The sequence below is a fragment of the Sorex araneus genome, chromosome 10 (assembly GCF_027595985.1).
Source record: "Sorex araneus isolate mSorAra2 chromosome 10, mSorAra2.pri, whole genome shotgun sequence".
In the NCBI taxonomy this organism is placed as follows: domain Eukaryota; kingdom Metazoa; phylum Chordata; class Mammalia; order Eulipotyphla; family Soricidae; genus Sorex; species Sorex araneus.
Window position 1 is genome coordinate 6,943,506 of NC_073311.1, and position 14,406 is coordinate 6,957,911.

At 44.7% G+C, this 14,406-nt stretch overlaps 1 protein-coding gene across 1 annotated transcript in view; it reads left to right on the plus strand.

The window, feature by feature from the left end:
* TBC1D30 (TBC1 domain family member 30) overlaps nt 1-14,042 on the plus strand; it is a 50,801-nt gene extending 36,759 nt beyond the window's left edge. The window contains exons 9-12 of the mRNA XM_055118222.1: nt 770-882; nt 2,683-2,822; nt 6,071-6,277; nt 9,839-14,042. Of these exons, the coding sequence (XP_054974197.1) occupies nt 770-882; nt 2,683-2,822; nt 6,071-6,277; nt 9,839-10,599 (1,221 nt within the window). The 3' untranslated portion in view covers nt 10,600-14,042. The remainder of the gene's footprint in view (nt 1-769; nt 883-2,682; nt 2,823-6,070; nt 6,278-9,838) is intronic.
* The last annotated feature ends 364 nt before the right edge of the window (nt 14,043-14,406 follow it).

The window sequence follows — 14,406 nt, forward strand, 5'->3', positions numbered from 1 at the left end:
GGTGGCGTTAATCTCTCTCTTCAGGTGAATAAGGACCCTGAAGGACTAAAGAAATATACTTGAGCAGTTTGACTTTAATAAACAAAGACCAAACAATCAAAAAAGAGATGACTCTCGTCGTGCTGATATAATGAATTGTAATTTTTGAAATTCTGGAGGAAGCACATATGCTTTATCTTTATTTATAGAATTTTAGCAGCCTATGCTTTACACTCTGCCACTTCATTTCTTTCCCCTTTTTCCTTTAAATATCACAGATAATAATTTTCACCTAGAACACGTTGCATTCACAGTCATTTGAAAAGGTGGTATCTCTGGGAAAAACTTGCAGTCACTCACAAGATCATTCACTGGACTTAATTTTATCTGGAACACTGACATAAATGTCTATAAAAATCATTAAAGCTTTGGAAAACAAGCATTACCATCCAAGGTTGATGGGTTCTTTGCTGTCAAAGTAAGAGGGAACTGTAGACTTGGGAATTGGTCTCAGCAAGAAACCAGGCAGAGCACTGGGTTCACCCTGGTTACCTGTAGGGAGGGGGGGGGGGGTCTAAGGAACAGGAAGCAATCACAATTGTGTCATTGTGTTTGTCTTTCTCTGAAGTAGATGTTAAAATTGAAACTCCCCATTGGCTGTGTAAGGAGCAATCACTCTCTCTCTCTCTTCACACCCACCTTTGTCTAACCTGGATGTTTTTCCAGGATGGACAAGAGTTGTTCCAGGCCCCCACTTCAGACTTGGTTTCTTTTCCCTTTTCTTTTGCAGACAGTTTATTCTATGGCACCATTCCCTTTCCCACAATTGGCAGAACTGAGGGAAAAATACACCTACAACATCACACCCTTCCCGGCCGCGGTAAAACCTTCCTCGGTTCCTGGGTACGTCTTTGTTTCCTTCTGGCTTTCATGATGAAAGACTTGATCATATTTTAGTGTAGGTTAGTATTAATACCAGTTAAACCCTAGAAATATATTTAGAGTAGTTGGATACTAATAATCTATGCCTTTTTATCAAAGATTTTGTTGTTGTTGTTAAGTATAATAGTTTTATTTTATTTTTAATTTGTTAAACAAAGCAGACACTTTTCCTTTCCGGCACTGGCTTGCAATACTGTCGCTGAAAGGGTATTATGCATATCACTTGGCGGGATATAGTAAAAAGCTAAATGAAATTAATGCCTTGCCAAGAATACTTGACTCAGCCAGAGTCTCCTTCAGATTTGAAGGTATGATACAGAGCATCATAGATAAACAACAGCTCAGGAACTTCATAGACTCAGAACCAGCTTTATAAGAACAGAAGGGGCTACCTTAAGACACGGCAAATCTCACAAACATCAAATTTCTACAGAAATATGGCACAAAACCCCATGACAGTAATCTCTCTCCGTGTCAGTGTCACCCACAAATATCTTTATACACCTGTAAAGCACAATATAGGTAATGTTATTTTTTGCAGAATTGCTTACTATTTAAACTTTTTTTTTTTTTGCTTTTTGGGTCACACCTGGCGATGCACAGGGCTCACTCCTGGCTCATGCACTCAGGAATCACCCCTGGCGGTGCTCAGGGGACCATATGGGATGCTGGGATTAGAACCCGGGTCGGCTGCGTGCAAGGCAAACGCCCTACCCACTGTGCTATCACTCCAGCCCCATTATTTAAACTTTTATTTAGGCACTATGACAATACTGTTAGTAATAGTTTCAGGCACGGCCCCCCATCCCAGAATATCTGAGTCCCACCACCAATATTTGAGTGTCCCCTTCAATCACCTGGGCAAACTCAGTTTTGTAGTTTTATCCTCAGGGATAAAACCAGTTGTTAAGAGAATGTTAACATTCTCTTACTGTTGCTTTTATTACACATAAGAGTAAGATTATTCTGTTATTGTCCCTCTCCTTCTGACTGATTTCAGTAAACATAATACCCTCTAATTTAATCCACACATCTGCCTTTCGTCTTGACTTATACCTGGGCAGTATTATTTCATTGCCACATTAGTTTTTATAACATTGACCACCTACATACAATATATTGCAGCTGTTAAAAATATGCACAAGGAAGCCCTGTATGTAAATATGGAGGTTAAGGAAAAGTAGAGCCAGAGAGATAGTCCAGGAAGTAAGGTGTTGGCTTTGCAAATGGTTGCTTCTGGACAATCTTGGTTTGGAACCCTGGTACCACTTAATTATTCCCTGAGTAGCACTCAGGGGTCACTCGAGCTCAGAGATAAGAATAGCTCCTGAACACTGCTTGGGCTCAGGGGCCCAAACCTCCTTCCAAAAAAGAAATAAAAAGTAAAAGGTGTAGATAAGAGTATGTAGTATGTTAATATAGTGTGTAAAAAGAGGCAAAAGGTGACAGTTTATAGTCATAAAGTTGAATACCTAAGAAGGTAGTTAATTTTGTTTTTGGGAATTAGGCTGATTTCTTGTCAAGTTATATTAGTTTTTACATTATTTTTTACAAACTGGGCAAGATTGGAAGAGAGATATTTGTAGATAGATGTGTGTATGTGTGCATACATATGTGTAATACATATCTTTCCCTACATGTGCATTATTTCTACATAATTAATTTTATAAATATGTATAATTTTGTGTATTTCAGTTAAGCCATGGTATTATTGCCCAAAATATTGGTATTTCCTTCAAATTTCCCTTTTTCTTTCCCAAGGCGTCGTGGTAAGATCAGAGACAGTGATGAGGAGAATGACCTAGACGATGAAGATGCTATTGCTAATGCAGTAGGTTGTCTTGGACCTTTCAGTGGGCTCCTGGCACCTGAACTGCAGAAGTACCAAAAGCAGATTAAAGGTAATGCGGTAGCTGCCTACTTTGATGCCCTCGGTGTGGTGGGTCTCTCCAGCAAGTATATTATCATCATCCTATTGATGCCTATTTCTTGAAGGTCCCCACTACTAAAGGTCACCATTAAGATCCCTTTTCTGTTACTTTATCCTGCAGGAGGATCTCTCTGTGGCATCGAACTCAGGTCGGCTACATGCAAGGCAAACGCTTTACCTGCTGTGCTATTGCTCTGGCCCTCTCCAACTCCTTAACCTTTTTTTGCCTTGCATGCAGCCGACCCGGGTTTGATTCCTCCACCCCTCTCAGAGAGCCCGGCAAGCTACTGAGAGTATCCTGCCCGCACAGCAGAGCCTGACAAGCTACCTGTGGCGCTTTCAAAATGCCAAAAGCAGTAACAACAAGTCTCACAATGGAGACGTTACTGGTGCCTGCTAAAGCAAATCAATGGACAATGGGAGGACAGTGCCACAGTGCTACATTTATAGAGGATATGACGTGTGGAACTTTTAATATTCTAGAAATTTACCTTTGAATGTTCTTCAATTTGGTAATGCCCCTCTTAAAATGTGGTGCTCTTGAATGCTGTGCTGTATTTGCCTATTTCTTGAGGCAAATAGACTTCCTGTATTCTGGACATTATTGTAATGAGCTTTTGGGAAACAGTCTGTGTTCTCCTACTATGTTCTTTCTTATCCTGGAAGATAGCACTTTAGGATTTTATTTTTACTCTTCAAGTTTGAAGAGAATTCTCTGCTGAAAGAAGATAGAAACAGAATAGAAGTTAGGCAATCCTGCATTCACCCTGACATCTGCCAGTGTTATACTACTTTCTCAAAACCCAGGGCTAATTCTCTTAGTTTTGTTCTTCATGCTTAGGATTTTTTGAATTCTTCATTAAATTTTTTGTTTTGGATTATAAAGTCTTCAGTATTTCCCTCAAGTCTTATTTTTTTTTAATTTTAACACTGATTAATGTTTGGGTTCATTCTATTTGTTTCTGTTTGTATGTGTCCTTTGTACTCATTCATCCTTTTAAATGGCTTTTGAAAATTGAAACCCAGAAGAAGAGTTCTATTGATTTCATTATGTCCTTTACAACACATAGTCTCTCTCTCCCTCCCTCCCTTTCTCTCTCTCTCTCTATCCCCATATTGAAGCAGTGATTTTTAAAATAAAGAAAGCAGAACTAGGGGCTGGAGTGATAGCACAGCGGGTAGGGCATTTGCCTTGCACGCGGTCGATCCAGGTCCGATTCCCAGCATCCCATATGGTCCCCAGAGCACCACCAGGAGAAATTTCTGAATAACCCCTGTGCCAGGAATAACCCCTGTGCATCACCAGGTGTGACCCAAAAAAAGCAAAAAAAAAAAAAAAAGGAAAAAAATAGAAAGCAGAACTAGAACATTGTAAAATTTTAATCCTTTCTTTACAGGTTACCTTGAATCACTTTTGATTAAGAAAACTGTAGAAAATTCATAAGTGCTACAAACAAACCCAGGCAGTGGCTTTACACCTTCTCTTGTTGCTAGCATTCAGACTTTTGGTTTCTGGCCATGGGATCAATATGTATTTTAATTCTAAAATTTTTGAACCTTCATTTATGCAGTCTGGGTTGGTCTTTCTTTCCCTCCCTCCCTCCCTTCCTCCCTCCCTCCCTCCCTCCCTCCCTCCCTCCCTTCCTTCCTTCCTTCCTTCCTTCCTTCCTTCCTTCCTTCCTTCCTTCCTTCCTTCCTTCCTTCCTTCCTTCCTTCCTTCCTTCTTTCCTTCCTTCCTTCCTTCCTCACCACACCCATTGATTATGGAAATGGAGGGAGGGGATGCAGGGCCAATCCAAGTGCTGCTCAGCCTTGTGGTGGGTGCTTGGACAGTTTGGTCTTGGATCCAGGGTGCTCAGGGGCTACTGGGACTCTTCTGAGATGTGTGGGTGGGGAGAGGCCAGCAGGGATCAAATTCAGGGCCTCACATGTGAAATTACTATTCACATGTGAGTGGTAAAACACATACTAAGCATGTATTTTACTACTTGAGTCATATTCTAGGCCCCTATTGTTTTTTCTGTTTGTTTTTATGGGGTGACACATTCAGCAATGCTCAGGGATTACTCTTGGCTCTACATTCAGGAATTATTTCTGGCAGTTTTCAGGAGACCGTATGGGATGCCAGAGACAAAACCTGGGTTGGTCATGTGCAAGGCAAACTGCCCAGCTGCTGTACCATCTCTCTGACCCTCCCTCTTGATTTCTTTAAACCATGCAGCTCTGTGCTACAGAATGACATGATTGCTTTATCATCAATAGCACCATTTGTCTTTCTAGTCTTTCTAGTTAGTTTTAATCAAGTTGATATTAACAGACCTTATTATTCTAAAATTTTTATATCTTTACAGTATATTTAGTTAAAAGGAAACATATTGATACTCTGAATTTTCTCTGAGTAACGCTTTTTTAAGTATATGCCAGATACGTGAAACCTTCTTAATGTGTAATTTTCAGTTGGTCCTCTGGGAAATTTTATAACTGTGCTACAGAAATCTCTGTATCCCCTTTAGCGTGGGTTATCTGTGACTATACTCTCCCTTAGTACTTGATTCTATTAGATGAAATTTTAAGCTTTGCTTAGGGACAAATCTGCTAGTTATATGTGTTATAGAAGCAAAGACCACATCAGATTAAACACATTAGATATAATAGAAATGTATTGTTACATAGTTAAAAACACTCTTCTAGCTATACCATGATCCAGAGTCTTATAATTTTATATAATGATTTAAATGACTTTAGGCTTCTGGATACACACACACACACACACATATATGTCTGTGTGTATGTATTTGGGGTAGGACACATCTGACAGTGCTCAGGGCGTATTCCTGGCTCTGTGCTCTGGGATCACTCCTGACCTGGCTGTTTTCTCTGTGCCTCCCTCCCCGCCGGAGATACATTTTTAAGGAATTGTAGCGATATCAGTGATTTTGATCTAGTACCAAATCATATTAATAGAATGAACAAAGTGGCAATAAAGTCAAGCCATGCACCCTTACAGCCTATTTTAAACCACAATAAGACTATGAAAATGCAGAAATATTTTCAGTATCTAATGAAAAGAACTACCCTGTGATAGGTGGTATCTGCTTTGTGGAGGTTAGAATTTCCTGGAGGTCAGGATAGTCTACCAGGTTGTAGTGTAATCTGTTCCCACTTAGACCAGTTCTCCTATGCGACATTGTCTCTTTGTCTCTCTTCCCTTGAGTGTAGAAACAAATGAAGAGCAGAGTCTGAGATCCAATAACATTGCCGAGCTGAGTCCTGGAGCCATCAATTCTTGCCGGAGCGAGTACCATGCAGCTTTTAACAGTATGATGATGGAGCGCATGACCACAGACATTAACGCACTCAAGCGGCAATATTCTCGGATCAAGAAGAAGCAGCAGCAGCAGGCTCATCAGGTGTACATCAGGGCAGGTAACGTGGCTCTTGGTCCTGACACAGGCAGCCATAGAGAGGCAGCTCTTTGTTAGCTTGGGAATGGGAGAACACATATTCCCAGGGTGAGCTCAGAGTTACTACTCACAGTGGCTTAGCAGCCACAAGCACAGCTGGTGTGAGATAATAGCGTATTTTGCATCTCATTTAAAATTTTATTTTTATCAGGCTCTAAAGAAGAAAAAGACCGTGGTTTCTTTTTAGGTTCCAAGGACCGTAAAATTGGTATTGAGTGCATCTTTGCTCCGTGTGCTAATGGGGAGGGTGAAGAATTATTAGAATGTTCCAGAGCCACACAATCCTTGGACTTGAGACATTTTGGAGCAGTTGCCTCCTAAAAATTTAAGCATTTGAAAATAAAACTTAATTATACTGGTAAATTTAGTTGTTCTCTAGTCATTTCATAGTCATAAAATAGATGCTGTTTTATGATTGGAGAAAAGGGAAAAAGCCAATCACTGGCCTTGCTGATGGGCTAGCAGTGTCTTGGGAATCTGCTGAGAACACAGTTTAATACAGTTGCAAATACTCTTTTCCAAGGATTGTCAAGCTTCATATTTTGAAATTCAAAAAAATCCCAGCAAACAATCTGTTTTATTTTTTAATTTGTGATGATTTGGGAATGGGTTTGTTGTATTTTAAATGAAATCCTGATAAAAATATGTCTATTCAGAATTAACCAAAGTACATATTGATATTTTTGATGCTTTTGAGCATGTGACTGATCTTGCACAGAAACTGAATTCACCTATTTAAAGGAAGGAATAGGGAGATTCTTGCAGATTATTTATCCAGAGTCATCAAGGAAGCAATCACAAAAGAAGTGGAAAATTGCAGCACTTCAGTTTTCAAGACATTTACACTTAGATGCTTTCATTTTGTCCTTAATAAATCTCTACAGGGGTTAAGGCATTTGCCTTAAATCTTGCTGATCCAGGTTTGCATCACCAGTGGCACCTATTGTCCCCTGAGCACTGCAGGCATCACCTGTGAGCACAAATTCAGACCCTAGTACCACTGGGTCATTCTGCCACCCCCAACAGCTCCAGCCTCCATGCACTGAATCTATGAGGATGGTAGGGACTAGGGTTTTTTTTTGAGGGGGACACACCCAGAGGCACTGAGGGGCTACTTCTAGTTCTGCACTCAGGAATCACTCCTGGAAGGGCTTGAGGACCCATATGGGATGCTGGGGATAGAACCCAGGAAGACCATGTGCAAGACATGCTCTACGTGCTGTGCTATCTCTTCCAGGTTTTTATATCCATTTAATATGGGGAATTATGGTTCAGGAAGTACTCACAATTGTCCAGGGTTATAGTGCTGTAGTGAGTGATCAGAAAACACTAGAACCCTTGTTTTCTAATTATTTGTATACTTCCTCCCTCCCTCCCTCCCTCCCTCCCTCCCTCCCTCCCTCCTTCCTTCCTTCCTTCCTTCCTTCCTTCCTTCCTTCCTTCCTTCCTTCCTTCCTTCCTTCCTTCCTTCCTTCCTCCCTCCCTCCCTTCCTCCCTCCCTTCCTTGCTTCCATCCTTCCTACCTTCTTTCCTTCCTTCCTTGGTAGCATACCCAAGTAGTGCATGAGGGCTCTTGGGCACCCTGGCAATGCTTGGCACTGACTCAGGGCCTTGCATATGATCGACATGTGCTTTGCTGCTTGAGTCAAGTGCTTGGCTCCTCATAGTTCTTTTCCAGTGGCACCATATATGTCTTTGGGTAGGATGGTAAACTGTTGCCTGGGGACTAACCAAATCAACCCAGCAGGAGGAACGGCCTTAGACTCATCTTGGGAGCAGGCTTGTCCATGAGCCAGGTCCTACTTGCTTCATGACTTTTGTAATCAGCTGTTTCAGCCTGATCTTTTGTTTACATGCTATCTATGCCTGCTTTGGTCCAAAATGGCTAAAATATTTATAGTCTGGTTCTTTGCTGGAGAAAAGTTCCCAGCTCCTCATCTTGATCATTGTTTTATTTTGTTCCTTTTAGGGAGAGATAGTTCCTTCAGAGAGCATTGGGTTTTTGAGAGCTTCTCAAACTTTATGTGTGCAGATGCAGCACTTGGTGATATTTTGAAACAAAGATTCTGCTTCAGTAGGTTTGGAACTGAGAGAATGCATTTTCACAGTCTTCTGTTGCTATAAATAACACTCTGAGAGCCAAGTGTAGGGGCAGTGGTATAGGACAGCATTAGCTGCACAGGAGGAGTGAACTACAACATCAGCTTGGTGGGCAGACCTGATCCCTTCTGTTTTCATGGGGAGATTGGAGCAAAGGTCAATTTCTTAGGAATAAATTGGAGATTGAGTGGAAATTTAAAGAAAGAAGGATCTGAATAGGTCACAGAAACGAATGGGAGAGGGAGGGAAGGAAAAAAGATTATTCAGTGACATTGGGGACGCTGCAAGTAAAAAGTTTAAAAGCTTGAAGAGGCATCTCTTTTTCTGTGGTGTTTTTCTTTTTCTTAGCAGCTCCAGTTTTAGAAAAGAGAGCACGGCCTGTGAGTCCAGGATGAGACTGGCCAGGCGTGTGTAACCAAGGGACCAGTGTGGGAGGGGCGTCAGCCTGCATTAGCCGTCCTGATATTGCAAGGGGCCCACACCAGAGGAGAGCGTCTTGAAAAGGCTGAGGGAGGGAGGAATGGCAGTCTCTGGTTCAGTACCAGGCATAACTAGACCCAAAGCCCGAGAGCTGCGAGAGTCAAAGAGAAGAACAGCAGATGTTTTCCATGTAAGAGCTCTGGGTGATGCCCTGAACTCGGGAGCTGGAGGGTCTAGCAGGATGCATCAACCACAGAGACATGAAAGTAACCAAGTAGGACAGGACAGAGACAGTGAGCACAGTGTTCAGGGAAGTTGGGGATGTGGCCAGAGCAGTTTAGCTGCAGGATGACCTGGAAGAGCATGCAGGAAAGATGGCCAGCCTCCCCTCTCCTGCATTGCCAACTGTACACCCCCCACCTCCTGGGGCCTGTGTGCTGGAGTTCATGGGATATGGGGGTCCAGTTACTGCCTGGAAGGGACCATGCTGCTGTCGCCAGCGGTCTACAGGAGAGAGCTGCAGTCCTCTTAGTGTTTCAGAGGACCCAGGTTCAGGACAGCTGTGATTTCACTGCATTTTCACACCCTCTTATCACTTTTCTCACTGTGCTGCATTTCCTCCTGCCTCTGAGAAGCTGATGGCTGGCCGTTTCTAGGGTCAGAGCATCTGACTTACTCTTTTCACAAGTCTTCAGAGGTTTCCTGCAAACAGGATTTCAGAGGTTGCTTCTTTGTATAGACAGAGATGACTCTAGACAGGGGGGGCGGGGTGGGGGTGTGTAGAATCAATTCCTTTTCTGGGCTGGTCCTCTTAGGAGAGCTGGGGGCAATAGACACCCCCAACCCTAAGGTTGAATTCAGTTTCTGTTGCCTCAGTCACCTGGTTCTGCAGACCTGGGTGCTCATGGGTGTCGCGGATTGGGGTTGGGGGGGAACTTTGCAGGGGTCCTGCTTGCAGGGAGATGAAGGAGCCTTTCACGCTTCCTTTCAATCTCTCTTTCAGACAAAGGGCCGGTCACCAGCATCCTCCCGTCTCAGGTCAACAACTACCCGGTCATCAACCACCTGCTCCTGGGGAAGAAGATGAAAATGTCCAACCGAGCTGCCAAGAATGCCGTCATCCACATTCCGGGTCACCCGGGCGGCAAAGCGTCCCCGGGCCCTTACGAGGACCTGAAGACGAAGCTCAACTCGCCGTGGCGAACTCACATCCGGGTGCACAAGAAGAGCATGACGCGGAGCAAGAGCCAGCTGGGCTGCGGGGACACGGTGGGGCTGATCGAGGAGCCGAGCGAGGGCTGCCGGCCTCGGAGCGGGGGCGCCGAGGACGCCTTCCCCGCGGGGCCCGGGGTGCCGGCAGAGGGCAGCGCGGGCCGGACCATTGAGGGGCGCTCCCCGGAGCCCGCGTTCCCCGAGGCCGAGGCCGATGTGTCCGAGGTGCAGGTGAAGCTGGAGGCCTTGGACCTGAGCCCGCAGGCCGAGGGGGCCGCTGCGGGAGCCAGGGCGCAGCCGCCCGGTCAGCGCTACTTCCCGGAGCTGCCGCTGGCCCCTGCCGAAAGCAAAGCCGCCACCAGCACCCCTCCCCCAGGCGGGCACCCCAAGACGCCCATCTTTAGCCCCTTTCCCAGCGTCAAGCCCCTGCGGAAGTCAGCCACCGCCCGGAACCTGGGACTGTACGGGCCGACGGAAAGAACCCCCAGCGTGCACTTCCCGCACCTGAGCCGCAGCTTCAGCAAACCCGGCGGCGGCACCAAGAAGCGGTGATGCGCTCCCAGCATCCCGGCCGCAGGCGGTGATGCGCTCCCAGCATCCCAGCAGGCGCCCTTCTCTCCGCGGCGGTGGGTCGGGCTCCAGGCGAAGGACTCCAGGCGCGTTCGGGTCACCCAGAGGGAACGAATAGGCAGGCAGGCTGGGCCCCCGGGCCGCCCTTGGGGCAGGGGGCAGCTCAGTTTGACAGTGGGGGCTACCACGGGGACGCTTTCAGCCCCCTCCCCCATGGATAGAGGATTCTTGTGGCAAAATAAATATTGTGGTTTTTAAGTGTGAAGTTTTCCCCCCAAGTTTTCATTGTGTGTTGTGTAGGAAAGATTGTATCTAAATTCGGACCTCCCCCCACCTCCTTCTTTTCTTCCTCCTGTTCTGGGAGCTAAAACATGTTCCTATCCCCACCACCCTGGGTTTAAGCTGCAAGCATGCATATGATAGTTTGCTAGAATAGGGGCTTAGAAAGAAAGTACCTCTCCCCACCCCGCCTTTCCATAAGTTTCCCAATTTTTGTCTTAGCGCCCATCCAGGGAAAATGTTTTTGTATATGTTTTCTTTATCTTTGCCAGTCTCAAGGTGGTTGTTTATCCTCACCAACAAACAGGAGGGAAACCAGCCTTGCCTTACCCACCCCCACCCCGCCTTGGCCCCCTTGATATTTCCTGCCGGTTAATGAGGAAGGCCCGTTCTCCGCTCACACTGAGGCTGAGCACAGTGTGCAGCTACAGGAAGTGCATGGGAGCTGAACGGGGCGCCTACTCCCAACAGCCTGCTCCTTCCCGAAGGTGTTCGCCAGTGTTCCTCTCTTTTCAGGAGTGTTGGGCCTCAGTGAGGGGATGACTTGGTGGGTTCCTCATGGAGCTCATCCTGCACCCTTGGCCACGTTGCGCGGTGCCTACCAGCTCCCTGTGGTGGGTGTCACCTGGCCTCTGCTCAGAGACATCTGGCGCCTTCAACTCTGTTACTTGAATGTTTTGTGTTTTTCCCCCACCAGGAGTTCTTTGTGACTTAAGTACTGCCTTGCTCTGGAGAAGGTCCCAGTGCTTTATAAGCTAAATTTCACCCACCCCTCCCTGGCTTCCAGCGGGTCAGAGACCTGTTCTCTCCACTATGGAGATGGGAACCCAGAACAACCCGCAACTGAAGTAGCACTTCTGACACTCCAAGCAAACTTTCTGCTGTGATTGAATGTGACAGCCACATTTCCTCCAGTGCAAAGGGCAGGGCGAATGCTCTGTGCACAGAGCCATTGGCTACCTAGGCTCTGAAAATCAAAATTGGTGAGCCATTTACCCCACCCCTTCTCATAAAGGGCCTCTCACCAGATGCCACCGAATCCTCAGATGGCAACACGATGCCGAGGCTGACCTTATTTGAGAAGCAGTTTCTGTTTAGATTGATTCCTGCAGCTGCCCCTGGGCTGCCTCCTCCATCTGCCACCGTGGAAGTTAGGCCCTGCCTCTCTTTCCCTGTCTGCAGGACTGGCCGTGCAGGCAGATACTGAGACAGTCAATAGCAGCCCCAGCTAATTCGATCGCTAATTCTGAAACCCGAGCTAATTGTTTGGGAGAGATTTTTTAGAGTGAGCAATACTTGTTTTGTTTTTTTATAATAAAATGGAGAATGTGGTCATGTGAGCCTGTTGGAACAGAAAACACAAGAATGACACAGACTGCGAGTAAAGCCCTTTGATCCCTCTGTTGGTATTTTTACCCCCAAAAGAACTGAAGATGGAAGAGATGAGTAATGAGTTGTTGCACTTTCAGGACTGAATTCTGTGCCATCTGAAGTTAGCATGCAGCTTCTTAAAAAGCAACCATGCCCACAGCCTGCTGGGGAAGTGAGTTGGTAGAGGCTTGGGCTTTGCACACCACCCCCAGGGACAAGGCCCACTGCATTTTCCAAAATTCAGCAAATGAGATGACTTTGTTCCATCTGCTAAACTTGACAGATGAAAATGATTCCGCATTATATTTTTCTCTCCTCTCCCACCCTATGTGAATCAGAATAGTTAGCACCTTTCAAGGGATGTCTGTCTTGATGGGGCATTGTTCTGAAGTCAGCTGCTGCCTCCCTGAGGCCCAGGTAAGGCAGTTTTTAGAATTGTACCCATTGCTACCCACTACCTAGGTGTTTGTATCACACCTCACACCTGCTTCCCAGTGTTGACCTCCAGAGAAAGGGATGGATGAGATGTCTCAAGGTTTGGGATAAATATTTACTAAATGATTGCATCATTGAGAGGATAATAGTGCTTTGAGGTAAAGATGACCTTGTCAGGCTTCAGTGAAACTGACGTTTCCGTTCAAGCCCTCCAATAACACGCATGCATTATACCAAGTAATCACAATGTGAAATGGTCAATTCATAAGCCTTGCCTACTTTAGAAAATAAAATCTGCAATAGCCTCTACCATGCAGCATGTACAAACACCAGTATGGACTTATCTACCCTAAGTATTGGACACTATGCAACACTGGAAGTACTTACCAAGTAGTTTTAGTTCTCTGTGTGTCTGTACCCTGTTGGCACTTATGTTGGAAATTCTTCCCTTCCAGTCCTCTGCCCCACCCTCAGTCCTCTTCCAAAGCCTCCAGATAATCTACAACTAGTTTGTAATGTCAACCTATGGGCTGTAAACTATTTGGAATATTGTATTTCTCTCCCCCTCCCCTTCCCGCCCTCCACCTTTTTTTTGTGTGTGTCTTTCTTGTTGTTCTGAACAAGTGTACTGATAACTGAGACATATGCATAAAGATTCTCATTGTTGTAACTGCTGTACTATTTCTATCTGGTTGCCTGTGGAGAATGTTGTCCTGACATTTCCTTCCCTGTTCTCTTTTTTTCTTTCCACATTTTCCGACTTTGATCCCCTCAATCTAATCACTGCACTGCGGGGCGGTATCTCCACCTGCTAAGAATGTGAAAAGATGACTGGTCCCCAGAATCTGAGTAAGAAGAATGTGTGGGTGTAAAATTATCTTTTATATCTGTCATTTTCCTTAATAAATATTAGGACAATAAAAATAGAATGTAGCCATTCGGTCTTATGGAGCCTGGAGGAAGAGAGGGCAGTGAGCTAATATACTGGGGGGCAGTATATTGTTTCTGAGCCACTTTCTTTGAGGCCTAGAGCAATAATGTGCAATAGCATTTAAAATATGTTACTTTTTCTAGTTAGGAAAGTAACAGTTTTAAGAAAATCTGAAAGACAAAGGGCATAAGATAATTAGTATTCTTGGATGTGTGATTATATACATACATTATTAACTACAAAATGTCGATCAAGCATATGAGATAATTAAGCTGTTTCTACAGTAAATGTTCTACAGAATCTTTTTAAAATTAAAATAATTTTTTAAAGTAAAAGCCATCATCATTAAAGGCAACAGTTCATGAGCATGGAATCATCAAGATGTGCTTACGGAACTGATTTTTATCAAGATTTTCTAGTCCTTTTTGCCTTATTGGGACTATGGTCACCTGGGTTCGAATTGAAGGTCATTAATTCTGCTTTCACACTGTAAATGACACATATTTGAGACTCTACATTTTCAGCAGTGGTCTTCAACCACTGGTCCACAGGTGTAGGAAGATTGAAACCCACTGATCTTTGGTTATAACTGACCAGTCTACAGATTTGAACATATCAAACCGCTAATTTTGGGCAACATACCATGGATTTATGTCAGAATCCAGATCACCACTCCCTTCTCAATAGGAGCATTTTGGTTGCAGCAGTTAGAGGACATCCTGAGAACTGCATCTTTGGCCTTAGCCTCTGTACTTTATTGAAGTAAATTCAAA